Below are 21,894 nucleotides of genomic sequence, written 5' to 3'. Positions count from 1 at the left end.
CTGTCATTTCAAAGGCTGGAGAGTGTAAAACGTCATGATAGTGATCTGACACAATTCCTTATCGTGGGCAGCTGCCCAGACACCTCATCTGCAAACAGCACTTGCTCAGCACTCAACTGAGCCAGGCACAGCAAGTTTTATTGAAATATCCCATGCACACCAATCCCACCTCAGTCTCAAACCCACTCCCCTCTGCAGAACAACTCAGTGACCAAGTTTTCTGGCCTAGGAGCTAAACTGGAATACTCACCAATTCAGGATTGCATTTCCTGTGGCAGATGGTAAATCAATACTCTGCCTGTCTGCCATTGTGCAAACATGTCTTGTTTCATCTCTGAAAGGCTCTAGCAGACAAACTTTGCCAATTATTTCGTTTTCTGAAGTACATTTCATTAAACCAATGTGCAAAACCACTGACATGTGAGAGCAGCAGCAGGAAACTCATCTGAAAATGTAAAATGTTCCCCTTATGAGGGGTTTAACTGGGCTGCTCTTTATGCCAAAGATTATTTGCCTGCAATAAAACACATTGACAGCAAACTTTCAGAAAATTAAAGAAGTTATTTTATACATCATGTATTCCTATGTTAGCTTTGGATACATGTTAGCATCTTACATTCTTCACTCAGTTTTTTTGGACAGGTAACTGCCACAGAATAGCAAGTGAATACATTTCCAGAAATGCATTAACACTTTAAAGGGTGTGAATAAACTCCATTTTTGATGCTTGAAGGGATACAGCTGTATGTACTTTACAACACAACCTCACAATAATTCCAGGGAAGAGCAAATTGCCAATGTGCTCTCTTAACTTGGGTAATGGAAAACAATTCAGTTCAAAGCCTCACTCTCCTCCCAGCTGAACACATCTGATGTGCACAGCAACATAATGGAAACTATGTCCTTCTAAAATTAGTCTGAACAAGTAGCAAGTGATGATTAAATAATTCTGAAGCCTCAGTGACAAAGGAATTCAGGCCAGCAGAGTAAGCCCTCAACATCCTGACACACAATGTGTTATGAAAGCAGACTCACCAGTGCTGGCCCCAGTGGCCACTGAAGCAGGTGCAGCTCCACTGGATCCCAGAGAAATGTAACCTGCTCAACTCATCTATTTTCTCTCACTCACTCACATTGGTAGGTATTTAAACAAAATGAGATTTTTTTAAAGCAGGAAACAATGACACATTCCATTCCTCCCTGTTCACTCCAGTGGGAGTTGTGCACACTTCAGTGATCACTCACACCTGATCTCCAGCCTGCAGTTGCTTGGTGGCATTCAGTTGACTGGGAAGGCTGGAAAAATGTGCTAACAACCAAAGATTGCTGCATAACAATCACAACCTCAGGGAAAAATCAACAGAAACCAAAGAAATGTTTGAACAAATGATCAGCTACTGATTTAAGTGCTGGGAACTCTTTCCTACCTTAAAGAAAACAAATTGTGCATGAATGCAAAATCTAAAACTATGTAACACAGAGGTAGCAGGGAAAAAAAACCTATGTCGAGAAATAAAACAGAAAAAGATAATGCCTTAACAATGCAGAGTTGGGTGTATTTAAAGGAGTTTCCTCTATACCAAACAAGAAATACCCATCCAGCACAAACTGATGAACTCAGGGGAGAGTCTGCAGTGAAGACAGTGGGCTGGAGGGAGTCTGAAGAGTCTGTGACTCATCTGTACTCACCATGTCAGGTATTTGGCTGCTGAAATAGCAATGAACTTGATTCGTCTCAGAACAAAAGGCCTTTCACACCAGCTCTCCCAATTCTCTGAGGCAAACCCACAGGAATCATTTGTAGTGGAACAGAAGTTGGAAAATGCATTGGGTTCTCAGCTTAGGCAGCTGAAGGAAAAGGAGCTGACTTTCAGAAATGTCCCTGAGTTGCAGTGAAAGGCCAAGAAGCTGCTTTGAAACAGGAAGCACATTGCCTTGCCCACATTATTGGAACAGAACTTCTGAATATAAAAAAGCATTTAGTAGAAATTTTATTTGAAACTCAGCATGAATCCGTAACCACCAGCATTAAACCATAACAGTTTTACAGAGAATTTGTACAATATGCCATGAAATTCTATACATGCTCCCCCCATCCCCTTTTTATTCAGTCATTATCAAACAAACAATAGTTAGACAGGAATAATAAGCATTCACTTCCAAAAAGAAAACTTTGGCATGTATACAACTGGCTAGTTAAAAGTAAACAGTGGTAGATTCAAGTCAGAAAGAGACCCACTCATTTTGTTTCACAGCATTTTTGATCAGGATGAAGCTTCCCAGCACTACTTTCTAGTTAATACAAAAATGAATTTTTCAGTCCTGAACACCCTCTGACAGGACAAAACCATGTTAAAATGCTCAACTTACAGCTCTAAAAGGTGTCAGCTTCAAAGAAGCTTGGGTAAAAGGGATTTTGCACACATTGGTTTGGTCATGAATAAAACCTTTAAAGGTTTGCTCATGTTCCTGAACTCTGAGCTATTTCACCACTTGGCACCACTGCAACTTCTCCTTTGAACTAGAAACAGCAGTTTGCTCAGAAGTCATGTCCACTGCAGGAGTGCCAGAAAAATCTAAAGTTTGCACGGGGCCCATCTTCTGCCTTGAGTTTCTGTCACTGCCCTTGGCCCCCTACATACCTTCCTAGTCATCTAAAACAGGAGGGAAAACTATTTGCAAGGCATTTCTTCCTGGCATACAGCAGACAATGCTTCCATTTCAAAAACCAGAAAGCAATGAAAGAACCCCTGAATTATTAATAAGAAAAAAAACAAGCCTCCTTTGAGAAGAATTACTGGTGATTCTCCAAGTACTTACAAAAAATACAGTATTTATACAACTTCTCCAGAACGATTATAATTAACATATTTTAATGTAATACTAACAAAATAAATCCAGAGATACCAATGGTTGCACTTCAAAGCAGGAATATCCACCCCAGATTCTGATTTTGCTGCAATTTCATTATTGCTGTGGAACAGAGAGTGGTTAAGTCACATCAACACGAGCCTCTCTTTCTTATACACATCAGAGTATCTAATTTGGAAACGTTCTCCAGCAAGTCAGAATACATTTACTGTCATTTTTACAGTTCCTGCTAAATGTTTGTGATCCAAAGTTGACTGAACCATGGTGCAACAGGGCACAAATGGCCAAAGAGCAGAGGCAGGAAGGGCAGAACAAGTAGAGGAGTTCAAGTCAGACTCACTACTTCTTATTCCTGGGCTTCAGCTCTTCTGCTGCATTTCGCAGAAAAATGTAATTTTTCTTCTGTGGATTATAGAATTCATGACCCTAAAGACAAAAATAATCTACATTTACTCTCTTCAAAGAAAAAATATCAGTGTTACTTAAAATGTGAGAATATAAATATTCCATTAGTTTGGTTTATTAAGATTTAATCTTAAATTTAATCTTAAAGCCTTTAAGACCAGATATTGGACCACACTGGTGGATTAGGAACAGCTTACTTGAACAAGCAATTACAAGAATTATACATATAAAGTAAAATTTAAGAGACTTTTATCCATTTTTAAAGTATGAAATATTTTTAATTTAAAAAACAACCACATATCTCTAAGTTCTACTTTACAGATGCAGCCAAGGAACTCAGTATTGTTTCTTTTAAATGTCATTTGAGGCAGAGAAAAAACAAAACCTTTAATGGCCACCCAGCTTCACTTTAGATTTTCTATCTTTTAAATGACATAAGGTCACATTTTTCCCAAGTGAAGCCCAAGTTCTACAGGCAACTGCAGAATTTTGTTCCCCAGCTGCAGATGCAAATGTCCTGTTTTGCATATCATTTTCATACACATTACCAAATGAATACCCAAGTATCCAAATCAGGGAGAGTAAACACTAATAAAGCTACTGAGGTCCAACAGGCAAGCTGGAAATTAGCAACGCCATGGACAAGAAATGGCTCTGGGAAGGAAGGAGGGTTAGCACTTAGCACCAACTGATTTTACTATTTAATACTGGTTTACAGATCTGAAAGTCGACCCAAGCAGCAGAACTGAGGAATTCATCTGCCCTGACACCAACAAATATTTTAATGTGGGCAGAGGACTAAATACAATGCAGTGAATTAAAATTTAGCTCTCTGTGGCATGCAGTTGAGTTAATCTTTGAGATTTCTGCATTCATTTCACTCAAAACCACAAGAGCATTATCCTCCAAGCACCATGAAAATTAGTTACATTCCAAGCTTGCTGCCCTCCCTCCTTAAACTATTAGGAAGTATTGATTTTCCACAGATCATGGTTTGCTGAGGTTCTGCTGCATCTGCATTGTTAAGTGTGGAAGAGAAATAAATAAATAAGCACTATCAAAAGCCTCACTAAGTGGCAGTGAAAATTTAATAGAGAGCATTCAAACACTGGTGTAAGTGTTTATAATCACAGTGACAGCTTTTCTGCCTGCACCAGCAGCAGAGATGTGCATTTCACAAGCTCTGTGGGAAGCTGTCAGGGTGCCACACTGCCCTGTGACACTGCCCACGGCACAACCGTGCTGTGTGAGCAACCATAGCAACCTCTGAATCAGGGAATTTACAGTTTGCTCATCCACATTTGTCAACCAGCAGCATTTAGCAATCCTGTCCTGCTAGAGCTGAAACACCACAGATTCACAGCTTCAATCTTAAACTTCATCAAGTGGCCAAAATGGCCATTTGAAGCTCTCTTAGAAATCAGAAAGGTTCACTTACAACTTACTAAAAAAACCAGCAAAAACCTCACAAGAAGAAGAGTCTTAGGTGTCAACTGAAAGTATGAACATGAGTCTAAATCCTTCTTACCTTTGACCAATCATAGCTGGAAGCATAAGCAAATATATTGCCATTGTGGTTGAAACAACAAGCAGATATTGGCTGGTCCAGCTGCTCTGAGGTTTTTAGCTTTGTCCGTGCATCTTTATCCCAGAAGCTGAATCTCCCATCAGAGCCCACTGTGGCCAGAGTACCATGCACAGGGTGGAATGCAATCCCATTAACCTGCAGAGCCACACAGAACACCATGAAAAACACCACACACAGCAACAGGTGATGGGCACACTCACAGAAGGTGAGCTGAAGTCTACGAGAGTAAATACATTAAATTTCAACTAAATACAGCTCTTATTTCTTTAAAATTTCTTTGGAGAAAGAAATCCCCAAAAACCAGCTAAGAAAGCCCACCAAAGCAACAAGAAAAACACCATCTTTTTGGCTGAGTACCTAATAATCCAATGCATAATGCCATTACACAACTATTGTTTCAGTATCTGCAAGATCAACAAGTGTCAACTCCACTTGTTGACAAGCAGATTCAATGAAAGGCTGATCTAGTGCTTGTTTTATGAGAGTATAAAAATTTGCCTTTCCTCTTAAGGAATGACTATGACAGGTTTTTAAATGTGTCTAAGAGCCTTAGGCAAGATAAAAGGTGAAGGAGAACAGTTCAGAGCCAACTTTACATTAGGAGTGTACAGTGTATATATGACACATGTTGGATACTCACAGCATAGATGTCCTGAGGTGCTGATGTGTTTGTTCCATTGGAGCGATGGCATTTAAAAGTGAAATTATCTTTTGCACTGGAAAGGAAATTAAAAAGTTAAAAATATTTTTAAAAAAAGCTTTTTATTTCCATCCCTGTGACCTGAGCAATAAATAGTGGATGTTTTATTGAACACTTACGGGTTTGGGGGGTTGATATAATGAATAGCTACTCTGCCTTCAATGCTTCCAAGGGCAAATCCAGTTGGTTTGTTCACTTTGTCTTTGAAAATAGCAACACAGCGATGCTGAATTGGAGAAAGGTACACAGGAGTTTTAGGCAGAGACATCTTTTTCACAGCAACACAAAACTTCAAAGTCATCAATGCAAGGTAAGGGAAAACCACTAGCAAGGTCAAGAGATAGCACAGATTCTGTTGAGAATTTGGGCAAGTTTAAATTTCTAAATCCTTGTAAAGATCAGCAACAGATCACTGGCAAACCAGGTCATTGCCATGCTAAGATAACTTGGTTTTGAAACATTGCATGTTTTTACAAGAAATGTCAAGCCCACAATGTCAATGATCTGTATAAATACAAATATTATTATTTACCTGGTGTTTCAGAGGAGATTCTATTCTTCTGAATTCAGAAGGTTGGTTCTCTAACTGATAAACTATCAAACCCCTTTCTGCAGTGGCCACAGCTGCCATAGGATGAACCTGGATAAGGTTGTAAAACAGGTTGGAAGAGAGACACCCGTGTTAATTGCATGGCAGAGCACCCTGAAGAACTTAAAGGAATGAGAGGGAGGGAAATAGGAAGCAGATAAAGAAAAAGTTCATTTATTCACACATCTTTAAACACATTTCAAGTTTTTCCCCGCCACTGAGAAATTTAACACACCAAAAATCTTTTAATTATGAGCTAATTTTTCCAGCATGAAGTGCAATAGTGGTTTACAAACTTGTCCAGAACTAAGGGTGGGTCAGTCCTCAATGCTGACTTTTGTGATGTTAAAAGGACACCAAGGGTGTTTTGTATGATGAAAATCCCGATTTTCCAGGGCCTGATCAAGAAGATCAGATAATGTTCTAGCACTACAATCACACAGACATCAAACACTAACAGTATCCAAATCCTGTCCTGCAGAAGCCCCCAAAAGTCCTTCCTCCTCCCAGTTCTCCAGCTGGCACCAGTTTGCCACATCTCCTGACTTACCACATCTGCACAGTAACACCTTTCAGGGAGCTGCAGAGTCATCATGGGAGTTGGTGAGCGGGTATCCCAGAACTGATGGAACAGAGAGACAAACAAACTCACACCTGGAGCTCAGGACACATTCTCCTGTAGTGATTTTAAGTGTAACTGTTTTATTCTTGTTACAGTCAGAATAGTGCAACTCCCTCTGAAGTGAAGCTATTCCATTAATTATTAGAGATTAATAAAATATTTTCACTGCATGTAAATATTTTTATACACAAATTATTAGAACTCTTTGTCCATGTGTTCAGGTAAAAATCATACCTTCAAAGTTTTATCCCAGCTTCCTGTCATCACACAGCTGTAATTTGGGGCTTTAATCCAGTGGATGGTCTTCACAGGAGCATCATGCTGAGGAAAGAAAGGACAAACACACATGCAGGAAGCAATCATTAAAGAGAACAACTCTGCTTAAATTACAACTGGTAACTCATTTTAGTCACCACAATTACATATTCTACAAACAGACATTAACGTCTCATTTGAAAATGTAAATTGTAATTCTGTTGTTGTTGCAATAAAAAGCTGGTATTTATGAAGTCAATAGAATGACTTCTTAAAAATATTTTTCCCCTCTAATGCATCAGGGTGACTTAGTGAGATCACTGCAGCAGTGGAAAGAGCTCCCTTAAGTAAAACACAAGAAACAGATGCACAGGGATTTTTAATCACCTTGATCACCTGTTCAGGTGCACCTCACTATCACAAAAGTATAAAAATTAGAAAGATAGTTTTTAATAAAAACAGAAAAACACATTTAGTACTTTGGGCTTTACTTACTTGTGCAATCTGAATTGCTTGATTACTGTTGAGATCCCACATTTTGGCAGTTTTATCACATGAAGCAGTAAATACTTTACTCCCATCCTAAAAAATAAGAATAAAACCAAGAGATTAGTGAACAGGAAAACTGTCAAGTGTTGTTCTCTTCTAGAAACAGTGTAACATCAATGTAACATGTAGAGGGATTGCAAGACAAAGAAGAAACATAAATTCAAATTTATTTATTCCTACGTCATAGAAGAACAAACAGTGCTATTTTTATCTAGCTTTTAACACATCCTAACTTTAAAACTGACTTTTACACCCATGCCAGCCCATCCCACTAGGACACACTGAGCACACATTTACAGCAATTTCAGTCTGTGCAACAACCATGGGCTGCAGCTACCTGTGGCAATCATCTGCCTGCAAACCACACACCAATTTATGTGGAATTTAGGTAAAAATGTACATTTGTTTTTAAAAAGCAACTTACATCACTCCAGCAGGCATCGAGTACAGGCCCTGTGTGCATCTGCTGAGCCTTTGGAATTGTCTGTCCGTTATCCTGAACCTCCCAGCAGCGAACCTGCAACAGGAGAAGCAAATGCAGATAAACCACATTAACAGGAGCTTAAAAAAACTTGTCCTGGAGATTCCAGCCCTAGTTTAGTCAACAAAATGCATGGTTATAAATAACAAAGTCTGTGTTTTTCAGAGCCAGTGAAACCTTGGTTTTTTTGCTTATATTCTTCTCAGCTGCAAACCAAAACTCAGCCCCACAACTCCAATTCCACCTCAAGAGTGCCTTGCAAACCTGTAACCCCTCACCACACTGTCCTGGAGAATCCTGAACCCTCAGCTGGGCAGAACATAACAGTAAGAAAACATGCCCACATTTGTCTTCCCTCCCTGCCTGAGCCAGCTGGAATTTCATCCTCCAAATAAACAAAAAAAACCTTGCTATGATAACTCAATTAATAACTTAAATAGTTTGGGTTTGTGATGACTTATCAACTATGTTAAACTTAGTGCCTTGACACCAGACATAAATCTTGCAGTACTTCAACAAGTTATGTTTTCAGGTGCCCTGCACAAGCTTTTAGGATCCCATTTTGCAGTTTAGGCACTTTATTCATCTCCATGTCTAACAGAGAATACTTACATCATTTGCCCACGATCCTGCAATGAGGAAATTACCCGGCAGCGTTGGTGGACTAAATGCTAAACAAGATATGCTGTCATCAGGTGGAGATGTTACTTCAATATCCTATGAAGGACAGGAGACAGAACAACTTTTGAAAACTGCGAACCGAGCCCTTATTACTTTTATAAAGTGAGTCAGTAGGTCCTGCTGTGACAAAGTAACACACACAGCAGCACAGGGGGCTGGCACACGCACCTTCATGGGGTTGTGGTTATCGGCTGTGGTGCTGCCGAACATGCTGGTACCGCCGGTACCGAACCCCGACGTGGATCCGAACAGACTCATCCTTGCCCTGCGAACGAGAGAAAGGTTGAACCCCGCAAGGCCCTCCAGCGTGCCCGGGGCGTCTCAGCGCAGCCACCACAGCAGCACGCCCCTGGGAGGCACCCAGGGATATACAAATATATCAAACAAAATACAGTAAAATAAAATAAATAAATAACAAGACACTTCTCGTTGCTGTTGGACCCCCACACCTCCCACCTGCCCTCTCGGGCCGCGCCCTGGCAGAGCCAACCCCGCCGTGCCCCTCGCTGCACCCGGGGAGCCCAGACCCGAGCGCGGCCGGGGGTGCTGCCGCTCTGGCGCACACCCCAGCGGGGCTCTGCGCCCACCCCCCAGGCCGCCGCTCCGCGGGGCTCCCTTTGCCCGTCCGGCGGCACCGGAACGCCCCCCGGCCCGGGGCTCCCCTCACGCACCGCTGCGGGCCCGCTCCGGCCCGGGGCTCCCCTCACGCACCGCTGCGGGCCCGCTCCGGCCGGGGGCTCCCCTCACGCACCGCTGCGGGCCCGCTCCGGCCGGGGGCTCCCCTCACGCACCGCTGCGGGCCCGCTCCGGCCCGGGGCTCCCCTCACGCACCGCTGCGGGCCCGCTCCGGGCCGGACCTGTGACGCGAGCGGCGGCGAGCGCGGGACGGGCCGCGCCTCCTGCGCAGGCGCGAGGCGGGGCCGCGGCTGCGCCCTGAGCGGGCGGGGCGGGGCAGAGCCTGGGGCGGGGCAGAGCCTGGGGCGGGGCCGGCCGGATGTTTAATTCAAGTTTACTAGTGGTGTGACAGTAAAAAACCCCAACTAAATAAATCTAAATAAATCTGAAAATATCGTCTGCAAGATCTGTGCTGATGCCTGTGGAGATCAATGTTGGAGGCATTTTCTCTGCAGTCTGACTCCCTCACATAAAAATTAATGTACACTTCAATCACCACAGTTTTCTGCTTCTCTTTACTGTTTTACAGACAACAAAATAAATGAAATCAACGAAATGAATGAATGAAATGAATGAAATGAAATAAATGATTCTGTTATGATGTGCATTATTAACAGGATTGTTTATTAAATTCTTAATCAGTAACATCCACTTTCTTATTTGTTCATTGAAAACAAATAGTAATATGATTGCCTGAAGTTTTATAGCTGCTTGAGATATACAGTAATCAGGAATTATTTCTGGTTTTTAATAATTTACAGTAAACACAAAACCCCACAATGCAGTACCTAAAATAATTTCCAAAAAAGAGGCACATATAATTAATTCTTAAGCAAGTCTTTCACTCCCTTCAAATACCAAAAGCTTGGTACAACATCATGAAGTGCTTTAAGACAGAAGGCAAAACAATTCCTGGATATGTTTTTGACCTTCACATTTTTCTGGCCAGAAAGAACATATTTCATTATCTTTTCTATGTGTACTATTCCACATGGCACTGTTTCACAGCAGAAACCACAGAATGGACGTAGCAGCAGTCTGCAAAAATCATAATTACTCTTATAGTTTGAACAAAGGAAGAGAAAAAATTATACTCTAGGTACAGAGATAAAGAAACTGAACAAGAAACTGACAGATACTCCTTTGTCTCTGCACTTTTTTTCCTTAAGTGCAGTCAAATTAAATCAATATATAGAAAAACATTTCATTTGCAGAGCAGCATTCACAGCCATCCACCAAACTGCAGTTTGTTTGGTAAATAGACTCTGGAGAGGTAATCTGCTGAGACAGTAGTTAAAACTTGAATTTCAGCCTTCAGTTTAGATGCTGCCATAATTTCCAGCTAAAAGGGGGAAAAAAAGGAGGAAAAATTAATGTGTCTAGGAAATTAAGTAAGAAAATTCCATCCAGTCATTGTATGTGCATGTAGAGCTGTAAAGTGGTTCAGAGAGACATCCCAGGTTTTCTCAGTCTTGCCTTCTTTTAAGGCTACAAAACCTGGCTGGTTCTGCTGTCCTAAGAGCTTGTCAGATATAGGATCTGTCCTGTGGGGAGTATGAAATAGAAAACAGTAGGTTTATACAAACCTCTTTTTTCCACAGTGGCTGACAAGCAATGTAAGGTCTCTTCTGAATACTTGCTAACTTATTTTCATCTTGCTTTGTAAATGGAATCAAGGCATCTTTGCATATGTTTAATCTGCAAAGAAAATAAAATTCTTACATTTTCTCACACACTTAAAGATATATTTGTCCATCTTACTTCCTTATATTAAGCCAAAATAATGCATGGAAAGAGTAATGGATTTAAATGGGTTTTTGTGTAGTAAAACTGCATTTGCTGGGTGTGAAGCAGAAGGATACTTCTGTTTCTCCTGAGGAAATAACTCACCTCTCGAGGTCAGATGGAAGGAGACCAAGCCACTTGATAGAAGGAACAGTGAGATGATGGGCCTCAAAGGACATGGACTAAAATAAGAAAGGTCACTGTAACATTCAGTGATCTGTGGTTTAACTTGGGATGTTGTTTTTCCATTTCTCTGCTGAACAGTTCCCCCATCCTGCCCTCTGCCTTCATCTCTCTCTGCCTGCCTTCCCTGCAGTGTGCCCATTCCTTGTCTGTAGCCATGTAACAGGATAATATTTCCTTGTTTCTCTTTCCTTCTTCCATAACGTTCCACATTACACAAGTATGCCTAAGCAAATTCTCAGGCCAGAATAAAATCTTTAGCAATATAACATTATTTTGTGCAAATCACCCATCTCACAATTAGGTTCTCCTGCTCCCAAGGTCCCTCCAGCCTTCGTTCCTCTTCTAAGGCAGAAACAAATCTAAATGGAGAGCCCTTTTCTATTGGGACTGTCTGAAAACTGCCTGAGCAGCAGAGAAAAACTTGAAATATGGTTAAATCAAACACCTGGCATTTCTATCCACTTTCTTTTTGTTGCAGGAAGAAGCTGTTTCTGCAGACACAAGGCCTAAAAATCACCTCTTTGTGTTGAATCAAAATGGTAAAAGGCAGCACACATTCTGAAAAAGCTGTAGCATTTCATGCATTCCAGCTTCCAGGCTGGGCTATAAAACAAGGTATTTGAAGGGGAAAAATATACTCACCACAGATCCATATTTGTAGACACACATTATTTCTACACCTGGGTTGCAGAATAGCAAAAGTCAAGTGTCTGTCTGTCTGCACAGTGGGCATGCTTAAAGAGACTGTTTAAAAATCAGTTTCATGGCACAGCAGTTATGGCTTAGAGATTAGTGGTTTACATATATTTTTAGATTATGTCAAAACAATCAGAATCTCAGCATCTCACCTTCATGTAGTTAAATGTTTCACACTATCCGTGTACAGTCAATTCAAACCTAAGGATAATCAGCTATTTTACACATTGTCCAACATCTCTTATTAAAAGTGTATTTCTTTATCCTGTGTAATTCATATCTCTTAATACTATTTCTTTGAGCAGCTGCTTCTCACTTTGCAGTAATCTCCCTAATTTCAGGGGGGATCAATGTAGATACATCACCTTCTGATTGTGTGGGATTTCTGAGCTCTCAGAACCTTCCCATAAGAGTGAGAAAGGACATTCTAAACAAATTTTGTTTTCCTTTTATGCCTTTGAGCCTCTACAGATTTACCATGTGGATCTGCATCCATAAGGGTGAAAATAGGAATTTGAAAAGAATCCCACAGCTTCCTGACCAAAAGTCGTGTATTAAGATCTGGTATGCCTCTTCCCTAAAGAAATAAAAGAAAAGCAGATGGTTTTATATTAACTGAAACAACATCTGGCTACATATGTGTTTATATTTGCCATTAAAAGCAAGCAAACAAACAAAATGCTGGCAGAACCATTTCTCCAGCAGCTGTTTTGCAGGGAAAGTTCTATGCTCCTATTTTGGCTTTGTGCAGAGGGAGGGCCAGGCTGGGAGCAGCTGGGCAGGTGTTCTGGATTATGGGCACTGCAGGAGCATCAGACATTCCTCTGTTCAAGGAGTTGATTTGTGAGGTCTGGGAGTTCATACATAGATGTACCCTGGTGTCTGCATAAGCTGGGGTAAGAAGGTCACTTTTTTATCTTAAAAATTATTTATTTATTTATGGCACTAATGGAACAATATGAAATAAATTCTTGCTATGACTGACTGAAGCTGGACCATTTGTGGCATAGCAGAATAGAAGTGCTTATCTCTCTTAGGAATGGCAAAATGTTTTTTCCTCATTGTATGCATATTTCATTTACACATTCCTGTTAATTCCCCTGGCTCCAGAGCTCTTTCAGTACAGTCCAAAATCAACCAATTCTCTTTCATTTGGGTTTGCAAAACCTCAGGTCCTGAAGGACAAAAGGTCACTCAACAGCTGAGCCTTTCTGAGACTGAGCAGCAGCTTTGCAGCAGCACAGGAAGCTGATAAGCTACCAAGCTCTGAGGAGATGTTTGGAAGAAATAAGCCTTTAGAGCATGTATTTCATATTTCTATGAGGATAATTAAATTTTAACAATTATTGTTAAATATGTTTCATATTAATTTAATTATGGCCTTTTGCCCAAGTTTGAGCAGCTCTACAATGCTAAAGTATTCCTTAAATGAGGTGCAGCTGGAGGATATGAAATACAAGGTGCATACCGTGATCATGATACATGGGGACACTTTACTGAAGAAGTCATCATCCAGGAGTCTCTGGAAAGTTGCATCTTTTTCTACAATTAATATAAATTTGGCATGTGAGGTTAAATCTTTTGGTTAAGGCCAGCTGTGTGTAAAATGATCCATCACACCAATCAATTAAAACTAACTGCTCTAAAATACCTGTTCTGGAGCCAAGAGCAGTGATCATGACTCAATTTCAGAGCCAACAAGGAAAGCAAAAATTACCAGAACGTTGTTTTACTTGGAATATTTCTTGTTTTTACTTTCTTTTTTTCTGTCTATGATTAGAGTCCTTGCTCAAAGGATACTTTTAATTCCTTGAACATTAGATGGCACAGTGACTGCCTAAAACAACAAAAATGAGATTAATCATTTTAAATTGAGAAAATGATATATTTTAAAATAACAACATTAGGTAATGAAGGACACAATTTCATCCTGAAAGCACCATTCCTCCTCTATAAGCAAGATCAGTTCTGACATTTTCACCTCTTGACAAGTGTATTCTACCATTCATGTGCACTATTGTGTAGTGGTCTAGGAGTCCCCCTGTCACAAGATGCTTTTCAAAAGTATTTGTGCCACTGTTGCAGAAAATTGTTCATCCTATGGGCATGATGAAGATAGTAATACCTTGATTAATGTTTTATCTGTCTTAGCCAGGAAAAAGTCTGCTTGGTGAGAAGATTGCAAATTTAATACAGACTTAAAACATTTAAACAATATTTTTGTAAGACCATTAAATTAATACTTTTGCTGGCCTCTAACCTGATTTTATGAGTATTTTGGAGCAACAGCTTGAAGACATGGTGATGTTTACTTTACATCTTCAGTTAGGATTGGCTGAATCTGGCAAGCATATGGATGGGAAAACAGGAACTGGGGGAAGAACTTGGTCAAAGATAATGTATATATGGAAGTGTGTGGTCTGTTTTAACTCCTCACTGTAAATCACCCCAGTGCCAAAGTGGAACAACTCAGCAAATAAAAATATGGAGAACAGTAACAGGGGATTTAGTGCTTACAAACAAAGTGTAATGGGCAGCTAAGGTTACCCTTCAATTTTGAAATGACCAACTAAGGCTTACAATGAACACATTTTTCAGAAAATTGTGACATTAGTCAGCAAGTCTGAGTTTTATTTCTGCTTTCATTCTCTGCACTGCTGTAGAAAATCTTTCAGGACTAGGCCAGTTGAATCTCCTCCCCTTAAAGCAATTTTGACTTGTTTTCTCTCTCTGCCAGAATTCAATCTGCAGTGACAGAAATGCTGTATATTCAGAGTGCCCAGCATTCTTTCCTTCAAGAGCACTCATTTGACAGAACACTGTAACATAAAGCCTAAGATATGAAATATTATATAATGTAATACACCTTCCTCTGCAAGGATCTCATGGTAGAAGGTAGTGCTAAAAACCATATCCAAAGATTTGTTCCTGGTGGGTCTAGCTCAGAATTACAATATAGAGTCTGAGCTCCAGAATTATAATACAGTTCAGCAATATTTTCATGTCTTATTCACTCAGGTTGTAATGCCTCAATTTGTCCCAAGCAGAGGTTTGTGTAATGAATGTACACTGTAACCTGAGCCACAAGGAGTGCAGGTTATCATGTACAGGCAGATGCTATGGATTGTGTTTGTGGTTTATAATACATACTGTTGCACTGCAGGTACAATTCACTTTTGTACCATCTTCCTCAGTGTAACTTAAATTGCCAGCAACAAAACCTTTAGTTGTAGACAGCTGGGAAAAAGAAAAGTTGTACAGAGTAAATGGGAAGCTACTATATTGCACAGACAAAGCAAGAAATCTCAAAAAATAATTCCCACTGATACTAAGCAGTGGTTCACAGCCTTCAGCCTTTTAAACACTAAGAAATGTTTTGCCTTCATGGACATAAGGAATTACAAAAAATAACTTTAGGTATGAAGGAACCCTTGTAACATATGAGATATGAGTCAATTTGCAGGTAGTTACATTTCTGATGTACTTTAAATTTTCATTTAACCCCCAAATTATCAATTCATGTGAGTAGAAACTTGTAAACAGGTTGCCTTGCACTCTGAATTTTAAGCACTTCTCTATATGATAACCAAAGCTCCTGCGATTTTAACTAGCAGTTTGTCCCAAACCCTTTGGAAAAAGCAAACTCTGGATTTTGTGTGAAGAAAAAACCCTTTTGAATGCCACAATAAATCATAGGTTTCATTAGCACCAATGAGACTTTTTATTTTAACCGTTTAATTCTAGCTGACAACTTTTTGTGCTATTTCCCCTTGTAGTTGAATCAGTTTAATAATATTTGGAAATAATGACAGAAATACTGACAAGAAGCCGCTTACCACATGCAGACTTCTCCGGGGTATCTTAAGCATGCAAGAAATGTCATTGATTATTTGGTCCACAACACTTTGGCTACCAAACAGGAGAGTATCTGAATAATATATATCTCTATCAAGACAAAATATTGTATTTGCAATTATAATACTGAAACAGCTGCAGGCCCATGAGAATTTGATAAAGAACAAACCTAAAGCATTCTATGTGCAAGAATCCTGCAGGTTTGTATCCTGCAGGTTGATTTTCACAAAAAAATACTTAAAGCACAGCTTTATTTGAAATTGCAGAAATTGACTCCATTACCTTTTAGTTGCATAAGTGTTGCTCTGCACCATCTTATAGATCATTGATAATATTTTGAGTGTCAGAGCTGAAAAAAAAAAACATTTTACAAAATATTCTATCTCTTTTCAGAAATGTGTATGCAATAATTAGTCTTTATATAAGACCATATTTGTGTCATATAAATAAAAGTTTGACATGTACTGTGAAAATACAGAGATTGTACTATTCAATAGACTCATTAATTTCTATCATAATGAGAAAAAATATGAGGGGGTTAAGTGAGGGAATGTATGCACTAATGTCCAGGCCAAGAAATGAAATGACTGAGTTAGAAAGAGAAATGAGCTTATTGTCTGTATTCCAAGATTCCTTTCTGGCCAGTTTTTTGAAGAAGGGTGATGTTTTTACATTAAGACTTATTGAAAATGCCTTTAGTTGATATCCATTAAGGGAAGGGAGAAACTCTAGGAATATTCTATTAAGTTCACTGTCACTCACTATAATTTAATAGAGAAAAAAAGAGAAAAGCTGAAAGGCTGACCATAGTATCAGGTTATATCAGCCATACACTTCCAATTTGTAGTGTATAATATTTTATTTTTTTGATCTTCTTTAAGAAATTTGGAACTAAGAAAAAAAGAAAAAGAAAAACCCAAGAACTCCACTTAGGACTTTTTTTTAACTTACCAAATCTTCTTGCTGATTGAGGGCAGTCACTTCTTATTTGTTTTGTAGTACAACCTGGTATCATCTGTAGACCTACAGAATCTTTAAATCTGACATAATGTAAACAAACACAATAAACTGCAAACTCCCTGAGTACAGGTGAAATGTTGTCTGCAAGGTAACTCAGACTCAGAAACCTCTTTCCTATGATCAAGTGCTATTTTCAGAGTCAGCACAGAAACCATCAGCTTGGGTGGGCTTGGGGTGGCCAAAGGAAAAAGGCAGCAAAGACTTTCTCAGGAAGATGCTCCAATACCGAATTAAAGTATAAAGTAAATAAGTTTCCAGACAGAAATAGAAGAAAAGGATTTGATACATGTTTAGAACTGTTAATGTATCGACATTAGTAATTACTTAGTATGAAAACAAAGAAGAAATCAGCAGAAAAAAATCTGAATCATAATGAAAATAAAAATCATCTGACACAAGTGACTTCCTCAGGTAGATTATATGAAAAACTGTTACTATTTCAAAATAGAATAATATTATCTAAATTACGCCCTTAAATTATTATCAGGATAACTTAATTGTATTCTAAGTGTTGGGAACAAAAAGGGAGTGTATCCTTCTCTAAACAGTTGTTTAACCTAAATGAGCTGCAGTATTTCATGTTTCACCACTCCACATCTGAAGGTGCACATTTCACCAAAAGAATCAGTTATTTTCTTAAGGACACTCCATTACTTTACTCTAAAGTAATTTAGTGCCTTATGATCATGCCTTTAAAGCATTCTATTTCATTTCGGAGTTTTGTAGGTACATTTAAAAGTGCTGGTGGTTTAACAGCTGTAATTTGATCCCAAACCACATCGTGTTCCCAAATTCTTTTGTGCAAGGTTTTGCTCCGTGCGTCCTTTGGGTGGCAGAGCGCGCACGCTGCACAAACCCACAGGGACAGCCCGTGCAGCATCTGCCCGACAGCTTTAGAGTAACTTTATTGCCTTTGTGTTGCAACATTTTAAAGTTATTTGTGCTTTTCGCTCGCCTGCTCCCGACATTGGAACTGAAAAGAAGGAAAACTGTAACCAAGACTTCCCTGAGTTACTCTCAGGTTAAACCTGGATCATTCCCGTTCTTCCCAGGACTGTGCTTACTCCAGCAGGGCAGTTTCTGTAAGGCATATCTGAGATTACACTTCTCCACCAGAAATAATGGTTCTGCTCTTTTTGATGTGATTGATGACTCTTATTTTTAACATACTGTGATCTTAACTCTTTTTAATTTGAACATTTTCCCCCATATGTGTTCAGATGGTAACTAACAGCTCACATTTGTTTTTCTAGCATGGAATGCCATTTCCCCAAAGACTGCCAAAAATTGCAAAACTTTGTAAGAGTATTTTAATTTTACAGACATCTGAGTGAAACATTTTTGTCAAACTATCAAGACACAAACCATTAAATTCCCTGGAACCTACAAGCTTTTCAGTTAACTGATTGCCTTCAGGCCCCTCAGGTTTTTTGATTGGCAGAAGTTTATTGTTCTCATTAAATGAGTTTTCCACCAGAGTGTTACCCTGGAAAGTTTGCTGTGCTTCCTCAACCTTAAGGGTTTGTAATGTGTACATTTAAAAGCACCTCTGCAATCTTATCAATCTGAATATCCTTTAACCCACTGATGTCCAAAGCTCTTACAAGGCCAGAGACAGATTTGTGTTTTCCTTTATTATTTTGCTAATGTATTGTAGAAATCAGCTAATCTCTCATATTTGATGATTTTCAGTTTAAGTGAATTCCTTGGAAAAATACTGTTGCACAAGCAACTTCCACAAATCACAGAATGTGCTATAAAGGAGGACAGGTTTCTTTTTCTCTGATCCTGTCTAGGTCAGCTGGCAGAAGATCTGAAATTTAAATAATGTACTGGAAGCTTGGTTTGCTGTATTTTGCTGGTAATGAACCCAGAACAACAACACACAGGTAAGAAACACAGCAGGGAGAGATGGGATGCATCTTCTCTGAAGAAAAAAAGGATAAGTTTATCACTATCATTTTAAGAAATATGACACCACGAGGAAAAGCAGAGGAAAAGAAAGTAGGAAGCACTCAAAGGGTTTGAAGAACAGAATTGCCAGTAATTTCTTCCAGCCTAAACCAGGTTTTTTCACTCTAACACAACCTATCATTTCTGGCTTCTAGTGCTTCCAGAAAAGGATTGTTTATAGGACCTCCCTTTCCTTTCCAACCCCTATTACAGTAGTTTTACATTTCCCTTTGTGCTGTGGTCTGCTATTACTTAATACATGATGATGCCTGTTCAGAGTGGTTACTAAGCATTGCTTTTTATTTGTCCATTACTTTTAAAAATTATTTCTTGATTCTAATGCTTATATAATGCTTATGTATGGTTAAGTTTTCTGGAAGTTACATAATCAAATTCATATTCATAGCATTTGTATTAATAGAAGGCAGGACTTTAAAATATTTCCTACTTACTCTATGTTCCTCCAGTCTGCTCTGTTGGCCACTGTGAGAACAGGTGGTTTTTTTTGGGCCAGGCTTTGAACGACACCTTGGATAACATTTTCTATTGCTTCAAGAACCTCAGAACTGAAACAAAGAGAATTAACAACACAGATTATTTGATAAAATCTAGTTCTACTTTGAGTTTTATCAACTATCTCCACTCTTACAAAAATCATGTGAGCCAAAACTGCTTACAGCATACGTTGTGTTCAAAAATGTGGAGGAACACTTTCATTTTTTAATTTTGTTTTGCTCAGTTTCCCTGATACCTTTGCCTTTCCATTGCAAATGCATGAATAGGGGACAAAATTTAAAGTATATTTCTGTTCAATCCTGTAACCATCAAATTTTTCACCAGCTGAACTTCTAGACCAACTGGCTGGTTTGTGACTAATGATTAATGTTTTACTATAAATGAGGTAATATTGGCTTTGGCCATGATTTTGGCAAAGTTGTTTTTAAATGCTATAAATTTAAAAAGTGTTCAGGACTACAAATACTTCCTGTTGTAGCATTGCACATTAACCTTTTGATCTGCTGCCCTGAACTAACTGCTAAGGATTTTAATTACATGAAGGTTCAGTCTCAACAGACACACCATGGAAAGAACCAAATCTGTATCTTGCACCTAAAAAGACAAAGCAGCCTTGCAGCAGATCCCTTACAGTAAAACTCCAGGCTGGGTTGAGTGTTATGACAGATGCTTTTTATTTTCATAAGCAATCTGACTCCAGTGTTTCAGCTGTCCTTAAAATTACAAGCGTACTCTGCATTATCGTGAGTCTAGGTAGGAATTAAAGAATTCATGGAACTTATTTTAGCTCAAAGTTTTATCAGCAAAGTCCAATTCTGTCATTAAGTAATATACAGAGGAAAGATGAGCCAATACCAGTGAATGCTACACAAAATGAATTATCTCAAATCAGCAAGAATGACTTTTTAAATTAAGCAGAGTCTTCTTAAACAATAATAAGCTGTCTTTAAAGCTCCCTTCTATCAGCTGAATATGTTTCTTCCATTTTATAGCTCAGCTCCCACACACTCCCTACATTGCTGAAACTAGATTATAATTTTTAGAGCAACTTAAAATTTCAGAAGAAAAAAAATAGTGTTGAAGACAAAAATATCTGTATAGGCAGGTGGATGAAAGAATAGATAGGTTGGAATTCTAAATCATGTCATTACTTTGATACTCCTAAATATTTTGTTTATTAATTTTATTCTGTCCAGTGTAACTATCTTAATATTCCAGATGTATTTCAGAGTTTGCTGAAGAATTTGCAAGCCCAGGTTTGTGTTCCAATCCCAAATTCTCCTTTTGCTAGCCAACAGAAATGGGAAAAGTAATATCTAAAATGCAAAATAGAAGGAAAAGGACAGGAAGTCTCCGTGTACCCCCTGCTGATATTCTGCCTCTTTTTGCAGAGATTATCTGAATTTTAATAAGCAAACATATGATACTGGCCAAGTATGCCTACTTAAAATTCACTGTGGTTTAGTTAACAATGACATCTGAGCAGAGAAAGGGAAGGTGCTGCACAGCTCACAGGGTTTGCTGATCATTTCTAATAGATTGCAGCAGAGTGGATACTTGTTTCTATACAGAAGGAGAACAGATCTTCGACACAAATGGCACAAAATATCAGTATTATAGCACCTTAAGAAAGCTAACAAGACACACAAAAGAAACAGTTAAAAATTAAAATCTGCAATGTAAGAATCTAACACACTCCAAAACTCAGACCTGTATATTGCCAAAGTCATGAGCCAGAGACCAAGAAATCTCCAAATAATGTTAATAATATCCTTTTCTTCTTAAAATACCTTCATGATACTCCCAGACTGGTCTACCTGCTGAGGCTGATTTCTGTTGTGCAGAAAGGCTCTTTAAAAATTGACAAGGGTTTTTTGTTGGTGTAATTCAGTAAGCTCATTTTGTCACAGTTTTCTGTATTTCTGTAGCCACAGACTTTTTGGAAAGGTCTGAGGGAATGAAGATGCTGTTTGCAATCCAAGACCCCATTTGTTTTTGTATTGGATTATGTCTTTGCTTCAGCATGAGCCTGTTTGGTGCAATAGTGTCCTACCTACTTAAACATTATCATAGGGAGTGGAGGTGCTATTTTTTACATTTTTTTACCTGGGGACGTGGCTCTCCTGAGCAGCCAGACCTGTTTCCCTGAAGCTGGCCTTGTTCCCAGCTGGAGTTTCAGTGGGACACAGACTGTGCTCCTCCATGAAGGCTGCTGCAGGTCAGTCCAGCTTCTCTGGATAGGGAAGAAGCCCTGTTAAAAGGAGACAAAAAGAGGTTATCACAGAAATTGCAAATGGTTCTTCTGCTTGCTGGACGTAAAACACATAACCTGAGCTCAAACCACAGGGTCACAGAGAAAAGGCAGAAATTTGCTGAAGAAACCAGTCAAGGTTTCCCCACCCCTCCTGACTGACCAACTTAGGGCTCCTCCCTCCCCTTATAAAGAGTGGGAGTTGGCACACCCCAT

General features: G+C 39.1%; 2 protein-coding genes across 4 annotated transcripts; both read right to left on the bottom strand.

Annotated features, from left to right (window-relative positions):
- Positions 1-1,966: 1,966 nt before the first annotated feature.
- On the bottom strand, positions 1,967-9,626 carry RAE1 (ribonucleic acid export 1). 3 transcript variants are annotated; one of them, XM_059480836.1, is made up of 12 exons: positions 9,453-9,626; positions 8,910-9,006; positions 8,673-8,777; positions 8,004-8,096; positions 7,526-7,612; positions 7,010-7,096; positions 6,704-6,775; positions 6,097-6,204; positions 5,684-5,790; positions 5,505-5,580; positions 4,805-4,999; positions 1,967-3,297 (listed from the first exon to the last, which is right to left on the bottom strand). In XM_059480836.1, exons 2-12 carry the CDS (start codon positions 8,997-8,999, stop codon positions 3,211-3,213), a joined length of 1,107 nt encoding a protein of 368 aa, XP_059336819.1. In that variant the 5' UTR covers positions 9,000-9,006; positions 9,453-9,626; the 3' UTR covers positions 1,967-3,210. The 3 variants fall into 3 exon arrangements, with proteins under 3 accessions (XP_059336819.1, XP_059336822.1, XP_059336821.1); XM_059480839.1 differs by having other exon boundaries at positions 9,493-9,608; XM_059480838.1 differs by having other exon boundaries at positions 9,413-9,521.
- Positions 9,627-10,554: 928 nt separating this feature from the next.
- On the bottom strand, positions 10,555-21,631 carry SPO11 (SPO11 initiator of meiotic double strand breaks). Its single transcript, XM_059480975.1, has 13 exons — positions 21,534-21,631; positions 19,364-19,477; positions 16,890-16,978; positions 16,221-16,287; positions 15,920-16,028; positions 15,234-15,320; positions 13,884-13,920; positions 13,552-13,661; positions 12,561-12,660; positions 12,030-12,067; positions 11,307-11,383; positions 11,003-11,114; positions 10,555-10,758 (listed from the first exon to the last, which is right to left on the bottom strand). The coding sequence occupies exons 1-13, from the start codon at positions 21,629-21,631 to the stop codon at positions 10,639-10,641; spliced, it is 1,158 nt and encodes a 385-aa protein (XP_059336958.1). The 3' UTR covers positions 10,555-10,638.
- Positions 21,632-21,894: the final 263 nt, after the last annotated feature.

The sequence above is a fragment of the Ammospiza nelsoni genome, chromosome 12, assembly GCF_027579445.1.
Source record: "Ammospiza nelsoni isolate bAmmNel1 chromosome 12, bAmmNel1.pri, whole genome shotgun sequence".
Classification (NCBI taxonomy): domain Eukaryota; kingdom Metazoa; phylum Chordata; class Aves; order Passeriformes; family Passerellidae; genus Ammospiza; species Ammospiza nelsoni.
This window is presented reverse-complemented; position numbering and strand designations above follow the sequence as displayed.

Bases quoted from the DNA above. Each gene is read 5' to 3' on its own strand.
- RAE1 (XM_059480836.1), bottom strand. From the start codon at position 8,999: ATGAGTCTGTTCGGATCCACGTCGGGGTTCGGTACCGGCGGTACCAGC. The intron at 6,205-6,703 runs GTAAGTCAGGAG...AACCTTATCCAG, and splicing joins GGTGTTACTGTGCAGATGTG to GTTCATCCTATGGCAGCTGT. The intron at 5,581-5,683 runs GTAAGTGTTCAA...TTTCCTTTCCAG, and splicing joins TATATCAACCCCCCAAACCC to TGCAAAAGATAATTTCACTT.
- SPO11 (XM_059480975.1), bottom strand. From the start codon at position 21,631: ATGGAGGAGCACAGTCTGTGTCCCACTGAAACTCCAGCTGGGAACAAG. The intron at 16,288-16,889 runs GTAAGTTAAAAA...TTTTTTTTTCAG, and splicing joins TCAATCAGCAAGAAGATTTG to CTCTGACACTCAAAATATTA. The intron at 16,029-16,220 runs GTAATGGAGTCA...TTGTCTTGATAG, and splicing joins AACACTTATGCAACTAAAAG to AGATATATATTATTCAGATA.